The 11142-nt window shown below is 38.7% G+C and overlaps 1 protein-coding gene across 1 annotated transcript; it reads left to right on the forward strand.

Moving 5' to 3' along the window:
- The first annotated feature begins 2703 nt into the window (after positions 1-2703).
- LOC109238129 (protein transport protein Sec61 subunit gamma-1) lies at positions 2704-5392 on the forward strand. The gene is made up of 3 exons (XM_019404557.1): positions 2704-2868; positions 2944-3062; positions 4968-5392. Exons 1-2 carry the CDS (start codon positions 2775-2777, stop codon positions 3057-3059), a joined length of 210 nt encoding a protein of 69 aa, XP_019260102.1. The 5' UTR covers positions 2704-2774; the 3' UTR covers positions 3060-3062; positions 4968-5392.
- The last annotated feature ends 5750 nt before the right edge of the window (positions 5393-11142 follow it).

Genomic DNA, 11142 nt, shown 5'->3' on the forward strand with positions numbered 1-11142 from the left:
TTTCTAAATCACCTCTAGGTCGAACTCTAGTGGAAGGTTTATGAAAAATAGAAGAAATCCCGTTTTTGCATTTAAATTACTGGGCGTCAGGCCTTCTTCGGGTTCGCGAAGGGCCTGACGCGATCGCGAAGCAGCACCTCAAATAGCCTACGCGTTCGCGTGATATCCTTCGCGTTCGTGAAGGATTACACATACCTGCCTACGTGTTCGCGAAGAGTAATGTTCAGTTCCCAGCCCCCACCTCATAAAGCTACGCGTTCACATGGATGTGGACGTGTTCGCGAAGGGTAGTCCCCCCACCGCTTCGCGATCACGTCCTATGCCTCGCATTCGCGTAGGGTTATTCCCTCCCCAGCCCAAATCACTCTTCGCGATCGCGAGAGTAGCTTCACTTTCGCGAAGAAGAAAACAACAGAAACAGTAGACGTTTAAAACCAGCAAATTTCCAAGTTCAAACCATCCGTAGCCTATCCTAAACTCACCCGAGCCCTCGGGGCTCCAAACCAAATATGCACACAAGTCTAAAATTATTATATGAACTTGCTCGCGCGATCAATAACACCTAGAACTACGAATCGGACACCAAATCAAATAAAATTTTTAATGAAACTTTAGAATTTCTATTTTTATAACCGAACATCCGAATCGCATCAAACTAACTCCGGTTTTCACTAAAATTTGCAGACAAGTCCTAAATATAGTAATGAACATATACCAAGCTCCGGAACTAAAATCCGGACCCGGTAGCAATAAAGTCAAATCTTGGTCAAATCTTTAAACCCTTTAAACCTTTAAGCTTTAAATTTCGACAAAAAAAGCAATAACTCAAGCTAGAGACCTCCGAATTTATTTTCGGGCATACACCCAAGTCCTAAATTACGATACGGACCCATAGATCCGGATATGTTTGCTCGAAACGTTGACCAAAGTCAACTCAAATGTATTTTTAAGGCATAATTTCATATTTTATCAATATTTAACATAAAAGCTTTTCGGAAAAAGACACAGACTGCACATGCAAATCGAGAAAGGCCAAAAAAAGGTATTTAAGATTTCGAAATACATAATTAAGGTTTAAAACTCTAGATGACCCATCGAGTCATCACAATTTTTGAGGAAGATGATGGCGGATTAGGGATGGAGAGGTAGTAAGGAGTGTCCGATTAAAATTTGGAGTGATTTAGAGACGGGCCGCCGCTGTGAGGCGATTTTCGACGGAGGTCAACGATGGTCAACATGGTGGCTAACGGCGGAAGGGGCGATGGAGATGAATTTTAGCCGCCCTAAATTCTAAAATTAGGCAGAGGGTTTGAGTGAATTTAAGGAATGAGTGTAAAGACTAAACTTTTATGAATTTGTTTTATTAAAAGGAGCTCATTGGCAAAACAACGTAGTTTAGAGCGAAGACTACGTCGTTTGGCCATCTGAAGGGGTGGGATTCTTGGACCGGGTCACAAGTAGGCTTTGGCAAAATTGGACTGCCGAATTTTAGGCCCAAATTGATCTGAAACTAAAAATGACCTCTTTCTTTTCTTTATTCAATTTTCAAATCTAGCCAACTTAATTTTAATTGAAACTATTTTGCATATTTGACCTACTAAACTAATGAAACTTGTGACATAATAACTAATCAACTAACCTAAAAATGCATATAATAAGAGTAACTAAAAGTATTCTGTGATTTTTCATATTTTAGAGATGCAATTAATCATACAATTAAGATCTAAAAATGTAAAGACATAATTATAAAATATTTTAGTCATTTTTACGATTTAAAACGTTAAATGCACAAAATTCAAATACGCACAAAAACGAATTAAAGAGAATATAGAAAAATCCTACAATTCTATTAAATAATTAAAAGGTCTTTTGGAAATTTTTTTAGGAGCATTTTTCACATCGGGAAAAAACTGCGTGCTCATAATATGTTCACTAAGGAATTGCAACATCAAAATTTGAGAAGTTGATCTACAAGATTGGAATATGCCGTCTTCGAGATATCTTACAATATTTTCATTAGGGGTAATAAATATGCGATGCACTAAATTTTTCTTAATCAAGATTTTATCCTAATTGGATTTTCATGATAAGGTTTTTAGTGAGGCATCTCTATATGTGTATTATAAAACGTGTGTACTTTACATCCTTAGCTATGCTTTTTCTCATTAGTTTTTTTCTAATAAGGATTTAACGAGACGTATTATTTTTAAAATGAACACCTAATGAAAAGTGTTATGAATAAGATAAATTAATATGGATATGAGTGCAAATCTTCTATCATTTCATTTGATGAATTTATGTATAATGATGAATTTATGTACTTATTCAATACTTTATTAGCGAGGTATAACTTTTGAATGGTTCTTACACCCTATAAAAAATGTTCTTCACCTTTTAAATAGTTACACTTGAACAAGAAATATTTAAATTCTTGCCTAAATAACTTTTACCTCCATTTCTGTTTTTATTCTAATTTGCTCTCATTTTACAATTCAATTGAACTGCACAAATTCAAATTTAATACTAACTCTAATTAGACAGGTTCTTTTTACTCTTTTTTTGCAAACAAGCATAAGAAAGAAAGAAAATGGACGTGGAAAGAAAGAAGTGGGTACTTTAGGGAATTCAGGTAGCGTCACTCAGCTGTCACCTCACCAATCACATTCCTTTTCTCTATCGAGATTTCATTAGTATTTATTTATTTATTTATATATCAAAAAATCCAAAACCCCTTTCTCCTCAAACCAGATCCGCACTCCTCTTTCAGCGCTAAAATGGACGCCTTAGACTCTGTTTTCGATCCTCTTAGAGATTTCGCCAAAGACAGCGTTAGACTTGTCAAAAGATGTCACAAGCCTGATCGCAAAGGTACTATTTTTTTTTCTAGGCATCGATCTATTTGTATATGCCCGTTTCCTCAACTTCTTTGATTATTTGGTGCAGAATTCACTAAGGTTGCGACTCGTACCGCCATCGGTTTCGTCGTCATGGGGTTTGTTGGATTTTTCGTCAAGTTGATTTTTATTCCTATCAACAACATCATCGTTGGTGCTTCTTAACTGGTAATCATTTTAGGATTTTGACACTTTTTTGATAATTATTGCTGGATCTGTCGTTCTAAATAATAAATTCTATCCCAGGAAATGGTTTTTTATTGAACTGTGTTACATGAATTTGCATTCACGGATTTTCTATGTGTTCATACACATGTTTAGATATGCATTCTGGATTATATTCAAGTAGTATTCTTTTGTTAAAGGCTGCACATAGTCATTCAGCTACTGCAAAGAGCTTTGTCTAATTAGTAACATTTAGAATTTTTTTGTTCCCTAAGGATGTGAGACCCTTGTTTTGTGGTAACGTTTAGAAGGGGATATTTGCATGATGCGTATTGAGCGGACGGATATAAAGGATTCATGTAGCCAATCCAGCTAGTTTTGATTTGAGATATAATTGATTGATTGATTGTCAAATAGTGGGTGGTTGGAGGCTGTGTGAAGACTAGGTTTCCGAATTTACCTTAGATGAACTTTCCTAGAAAGAAAAAGTTACTCCGGGGTGAAAGCGTATTTCACTTTGGGCCTTTGGTTATAAATTCAGCAATTTTATCCATTAATTGATCGGTAAGGAGGTCGTTATCAAAGAAAAGAAATTGTTCTATATGGACCCCGCGAATAGCGGGAGCTTAGTGCACCGGGCTGCCCTTTTATGGAGGTATATGAAATGTGATGACTAGAAAATGCATGTAACATCTGAGTTGATATCTTATGTGAACCATTTGATGAAATTCTTATGCAAAATGCTTGTCCAATGGCTCTGCCTAGCCTTCAACTTTGATGGCTCCACAACCTACATCATGCGTTTTAGTTATAAGTTGCTGAGAGAAGTACCACTTCATGTGATGTTGCATGGAAGAAGATATAGAAAATGTGATCATCCTGAAAGCTGTAATATTCATTTCATTTTGTTCCGTTGGAAAGGTCTCACTCTGTCACTGGTTCATGTTTATATTCCAATCATAAATGGAATTTATATTTTCTTCCAGATTCATGGTAGTCTGTTCTATTACTGTTGTTAATTTTGTGCTTCGGTTTGTTTCTCTGTTTTTTTTTTGGTTGATGAAGTACTTTGTTCATTGATGGCATCAAGAAGATGCAGTAGTACAAAAGATAATACAGCAAAAAGAACTAAGTCAGCTCTAACACAAGAAATGCTAATCTAAGACCAAGGTGCTGACAAAGTTCAGAAAGCTATCAGGGGTGTAGGGGTGTCTACAGGGGACATTTTGTGCCAACTAAAAAGAAACATTAAGCACCTAGCCTTAATAGAGTGAATTGGAGTTGATACACTATCAAAGCATCTCCTATTTCTTTCTATCCATAAACACAAAAAAATACTAGCAACAATCATTCTCCAGACTTGTTTGATGGCTTTATCAACTTTCCATGTGTTCCAGTTTCTAAAGGCTTCCTTGGTGCTCTGAGGCATGACCGTTGAGTCCAAAAAGTGAGAGAAACATGTTCCACATATCTGCAGCTACTGAACAGTGTAGAAACAAATGGCTGTTTGTGCGGTTTGTTTCTCTCTGTTTGTGCGCTTTCTTGTTCACATTGGTTCTCATGGGTGCCAATTCCAATCCCATCCCACCCCTTTAAATAGAATAAAGTGAAAAAGAAAAAAAAAAGAAGATTTTTTGTCATCTCTCCCTCCTCACCAGCCTATAACATGTAATATGTCCATCTCTAATGTTTTTTTTCCTCAAGCATGATACATGAAAATCTTTGTGATATTTGCCATTTAGCCTGACCCGATCTTTAGTTGTTTTTGACTACTCCATGCGTTGTTAAGCTGGGGCTTCTTGAATTCCAGTAGCAGTGAAATATTTGGAAATGCTGCATTGATCACATTCATGGTCTCAGAGTGTATATTATGGTGACCTCCGCTGAATTGATTTTGTTAAAATGCAGGCCTAGCGAAGGAGAAACTAATTGGAATTTGGAGATGCATAAGCCAGAAAGATATGCCAATCGGCAAATTTTAGTTTTCAATGTGTAATGAGTTGCAGTTGGACATCTGAACGTTCAAATTTCTAGTTTCTCAATACTTAATTTTTCAAGTCAGAACACTGCTTTTTTTAAATCATAATTTCTTGGGTAAAAAATGTGTAAAGCTATTTGCACATAAAACGTGCTTAATTATGCAAAAAGAGAGAGTCATCTGCATGAATGTCTTGGGCTCTAGGCTGTTGCATTTCCAAAGGCATCCAGAGAAAACCTTTGGAGTTGGTAGTGGAGATTTATAGAAAATTTGAATTTGTCCTTAATTTACATTAACTTTTCCGAATTAGCTTTGTAACCAAAAATTGAGCAATTCTTATATGCATCTTAGTCCATTAAGCCATGTGATCTTTTGAATGGAACGAAATCTTAAATTAGTTTGGGGTACGTCTTATATATATATATATATATATATATATATATATATATATATGTGTGTGTGTGTGTGTTAAGCAGCTGACTTTTACTTCTATCCATGTTATTAGTTTGGGATCTTATACTTTACTAGCCTCTTTGGCCCAGGTTCTCTAAGATTTTTTTCCCCCAAAGTTGGTAGTTTTTGGCCAAGCTTTTAGAAGAAAAAAATGTTTTTGATTAGAAGCATAATAAAGTAATTTATCTCCAAAAGTACTTTTTAGAGAAAAATATATTTAGAAGCACTTTTTAAAAGCTTGATCAAACACTAATTGCTGTTTAGAAATGCTTTTTTAAAGTAACTAATCAAACACGCAAGTCCCGAATGACATAACGAAGCTATTCCGATTCCCGGAACCACCATTCTAACCCGATATCATCAAAGTTAACTCCCGATCAAACTTATAAACATGCCAAACCTTCAAATTGCCAACTTTCACCAAATAGTGCTGAAACCTTCTAGAAACATCCAAATGCAAATCTGGGCATTATGTCCAAGTCCAAAATAACCCTCCGGACCTAACGGAATCATCAAAACTCCGATCCGGGTTCAAATACGCAAAAGTCAAACTTGGTCAACTCTTCCAACATAAAACTTCCTAGTTGAAAATCATTCTTCCAATTCAATCCCGAAACACCTAAAAACTAAAATCGACGATTCACACAAGTCATAATACATCATATGAAGCTACTCGAGACTTCAATAGTTGAATGGAATGCAAATGCTCAAAACGACCGTAGGGTCGTTACAAGATTGTAGTATTCTTTTATCTACCTTTAAATGAGAGGTGGTAGGATGTCACGACCCGGATTTTCCACCCTCGGGAGTCGTGATGGCGCCTACTAATGAAAGCTAGGCAAGCCAATAGTGTAAATAAATTATCTTTTCCCAATTTTAAATCCTTTAACAGTTAGGAACAATAGCTTATAAACAGCAAAATTTTTATACAAGCGGAAGAAACGATAAAACATTTGAATAAATATCCAATACATCATCTCAAGCAAAATCCTCCCATAACTGGTGTCACGCTTCACAGATAGTCTAGAATTACTACAAACAAGGTCTGAAAGAAAGATACAATCTGTCTCGGAAGTAAATGAAAACAGAATATAAAGATAGAAGAGAACGTCGGGGCCTGCGGACGCCTGCAGGACAACCTCGGAATCTCTGACTGGACTGAATGCAGCCACCTAAAACTACGATCCAAAAGCTGCCGTCCGGGATCTGCACACAGTGCAGAGTGTAGTATTAGCACAACCGACCCCATGTTCTGGTAAGTGCTTGGCCTAACCCCGGCGAAGTAGTGACGAGGCTAGGACCAGACTACCAAATAAACATGTGCAGTTATATCATATACAGCAGAAAATGAACAGAAATAAACAATTAAAGATGGGAAGAGGACATGCTACGGGGAAATATCATTTACCAACAATAGTCCACGAGAAAAGCATAAAGAACAATTTAAAACTTGCAGCAGAAAGAATAAGGAAAGTCGTAACCAGTTAACAACCACTTCTATCATTATTGTTGCGGCGCGCAACCCGTTCCAAATCATAAAACACTGTTGCGGCGTGCAACCCGATCCATATTATTTATCTCTGTTGCGGCGTGCAACCCGATCCAAATATAATATTGTTGCGGCGTGCAACCCGATCCAAATGTAATATTGTTGCGGCGTGCAACCCGATCCATATCATTTATCTCTATTGCGGTGTGCAACCCGATCCAAATATAATATTGTTGTGGCGTGCAACCCGATCCAAATATAATATTGTTGCGGCGTGCAACCGATCCAAATATAATATTGTTGCGGCGTGCAACCCGATCCAAATATAATATTGTTGCGGCGTGCAACTCAATCCAAATATAATATTATTGCGGCGTGCAACCCGATCCAAATATAATATTGTTGCGGCGTGCAACCCGATCCAAATATAATATTCAACACCAATCGCAAAAGAGTCCCGACAAGGGAACAATAAGGGAACAATAATATCCCGACAAGAAAATCAATAACATCATAATAAAATTAAGTAACAACCGAAAATCAGTAAATAAACGTAAAGGACAACATAACTCAATTATCAGCAAAATTCAAAAAAAATCAAGGACAAGTGCACGGTATCACCCTTCGTGCTTTGACGCTCTTCCTCACCCAAACAATAATAACAAGAAATAAGGACAAGAAAATAAATGGAATCACAACAAAACCCCGACAAGGGAACAATTTAATAATCCTCTTCTCTTTTCCTTTCCACATTTACTTCACAACTCACTTCACAATTTGAGCCAATGCTCTATAAGGTTCAATTGCCAATTATACTTCAACAATTCACTTTACAACTTGAGCCAATGCTCTATAAGGTTCAATTGCCAATTATACTTCAACAATTCACTTTACAACATTATTACTTCCACAAGCCTTGCTCAACAATAGAAATCATCACATAAGGCATGAACAATACAAACGGAGTGTCACGACCCGGATTCCCACCCTCGGGAGTCGTGATGGCGCCTACTAGTACGAGCTAGGCAAGACAATTAATTTCAGAATTTACCCTTTTTACTCATTTTATGGTCATTAGCAATTCTCAATAATAATAATAATAACATTTAAACAACGGAATTTAACATAAGCGGAAGAAAGAAGCCATAAGCTATCTGAACATGAATATCTAATACAACGGTTTGAACCTCGACTACCCAGAACTGGTGTCACAGGATCACAGACGGTCTAAGATTTACTACATACAAAGTCTGAAGAAAATATCAATACACTGTTTCAGAAGATAAGGAAAATGAAACAGGAAATAAGGATAGAGGAGACGCCAAGGCCTGCGGACGCCTGCAGGTCTACCTTGGATCTTCGCGTGAACTGATAATAGCCTCCAACCTACGGTCCGAAGTCAACAGCACTGGGATCTGCACAAAAGAGTGCAGAGTGTAGCATCAGCACAACCGACCCCATGTGCTGGTAAGTGCCTAGCCTAACCTCGGCGAGGTAGTGACGAGGCTAGGACCAGACTACCAAATAAACCTGTGCAGTTCAAATATATATAGTGGAAAAAGAGGTACGGAAATAAACAAGTAAAGGTGGGAGGGAGAAACATGCTTCGGGGAAAAACAGGTAAAAACAGAATATCAATAGAATATAAAGGAATCAAAAGTCCAACCACTAACGAGAATAAAGGAAAAATAAAGGCAGGTTTCACTTTCTTTTCACATCTTGTTGCAAGCGTGCAACCCAATCCCGTTTCTCATATCTTGTGGCAGGCGAGCCACCCTCCCCCATCGCATGTATCTCGTGGTAGGCGTACCACGCGCTCCCATTTTATTATGTCTTGTGGTTGGCGTACCACCAGCTCCCATTTCATTATATCTTGTGGTAGGCGTACCACCCGCTCCCATTTCATTATATCTTATGGTAGGCGTACCACCCGCTCCCATTTCATTATATCTTGTGGTATGCGTACCACCCGCTCCCATTTTATTATATCTTGTGGTAGGCGTACCACCCATTCCCATTTACAACCAACAATAATCACAAGGAATTCCGTCAAGGGAACAAGAACAACATAATAACTTCCCGGCAAGGGAACAATGATGATAATAACATGTGAGGCACAATAAACCACAACGGAGTCATAACAATTTATAACACAAGACTCACGGGCATGCTTGACACCGGCGTATAGATACTCGTCACCATGCCTATACGTCGTAGTCCACAGTTAACACGTAGCAAATAGACACAACTCCTAATCCCTCAAGCTAAGGTTAGACCAAACACTTACCTCGAACTTCCGCGGCCAACTCAATCCTCAAACACCGCCTTTCCTTTCGAATTCGGCTCCAAATCAATTGTATCTATACATAATCGACTTCATAACATCAATAAATGCTAAACAATCCAATTCCAATGCTTAATTATGGCTTTCTAACCATTCTTCCCAAAAATCCAAAAATAGACCCTGGGCCCGCTTCGTCAAAACACGAGGTTCGGACTAAAACCCGATCACCCATTCACCCACGAGCCCGAATATATAATTAGTTCTAAAATTTGACCCAAAACGAGGTCTAAATCACAATTAATCAAAAAGCCCTAACTCTATCCAAATCCCTAATTTTCTACCCTTAAGAATATGATTTAAGCCTAGAAATCTAATGGGTGTTAATGGAAATTGAAGGAAAAGAGTCTAGGATTACATACCTATGATTTGGTGGTGAAATCCCCTTTTAAAAATTGCCCAATTTGGTGTTTAGATGAAGAAGTTATGAGTTTTTGGTGAAAATCCCGTAATGGCTACTGTTTTAAGTGTTGGACGATAGTGTTCATCGCGTTCGCGAGAACACTATCACAATCGCGAAGAGCTGCCAGTAAGTGGACTTACACGATCGCGATTTCCTCTACGCGTTCGCGACGGGTAAGCCTCCCTGACCTTCGCATTCGCGGACAGCATTACGCGTTCGCGTAGAAGAAAAGGCGAGTCCCCTGCCCACCTCCAGTTTACACTATGCGTTCGCGTCACACAGGTCGCGTTCGCGATGAGCAACCCCCAGTGCTCCGCGTTTGCGACTGTGGCTTCGCGTTCGCGAAGAACAAATCCACCCCTGTCCATATTTCCCTATCGCGATCGCGAGTGTTACTACGCGATCGCGATGCACAAAAGATCTGTGCACCTGCAGCAGCAATTCTGCAACTTTTCCTAAGTCCAAAACCTTCCGAAACACACCCGAGCCCTCGGGGCTCCTAACCAAACATACGTTCTAACTCAATAACATCATACGAACTTAACCGTGCGATCAAATCGCCAAAATAACCTCAATAGCAACGAATTAAACCCCAAAATCCATGGAATTTTTCAAAACTTCTTAATGCATCAAACTTTGCATTTAAGGTCCGAATTACGTCAAACGGATTCCGTTTCTTACCAAACTTCACAGAATTATCTTAAATCATATATAAGACCTGTACCGGGCGCCGGAACCAAAATACGGGCCTGGTACCAACATGTTCTATTAAAAATTCATTTCCAAATCCTTTAAACAATTTCAGAAAACAATTTTTTTTTTAAAAAATTCATTTCTTGGGCTTGGGGCCTCGGAATTCAATTTCGGGCATACCCCCAAGTTCCATATTTCCTACGGACCCTCTGGGATCGTCAAATTACGGGTCCGGGTCCGTTTACCCAAAACGTTGACCGAAGTCAAATTAATTCGTTTTATAGTCAAAATTTGTTATTTTTCACAGATTTTCACGTATAGGCTTTCTGGCTACGCGCTCGGACTGCGCACGCAAATTGTGGTGATGCTAAAAGAGGTTTTTAAGGCCTCGAAACGTAGAATTCATTTTAAAAACAAGTGATGACCTTTTGGGTCATCACATTCTCCACCTCTAAAACAATCTTTCGTCCTCGAACGGACAGAAGAAAGAAGTACCTGAGTCGGGGAAAAGATGGGTATAACGGCTCCGTATATCGGACTCGGACTCCCAGGTCGATGCTTCCGGAAGCTGACCTCTCCACTGAACACGAACAGAAGGAAAACTCTTCGATCTCAACTGTCGAACCTGCCGGTCTAGGATAGCTACCGGCTCCTCCTCATAAGACAAGTCCTTGTCCAACTGGACAGTGCTGAAATCTAACACGTGGGATGGATCGCCGTGATACT

The sequence above is a fragment of the Nicotiana attenuata genome, unplaced genomic scaffold, assembly GCF_001879085.1.
Source record: "Nicotiana attenuata strain UT unplaced genomic scaffold, NIATTr2, whole genome shotgun sequence".
NCBI classification, from domain to species: Eukaryota; Viridiplantae; Streptophyta; class Magnoliopsida; order Solanales; family Solanaceae; genus Nicotiana; species Nicotiana attenuata.

What these genes read in the sequence shown, in the direction of transcription:
- LOC109238129 (XM_019404557.1), top strand. Translation starts at nt 2,775, where the DNA reads ATGGACGCCTTAGACTCTGTTTTCGATCCTCTTAGAGATTTCGCCAAA. An exon ending in TCACAAGCCTGATCGCAAAG is followed by an intron (nt 2,869 to 2,943) that starts GTACTATTTTTT and finishes TATTTGGTGCAG; the next exon opens with AATTCACTAAGGTTGCGACT.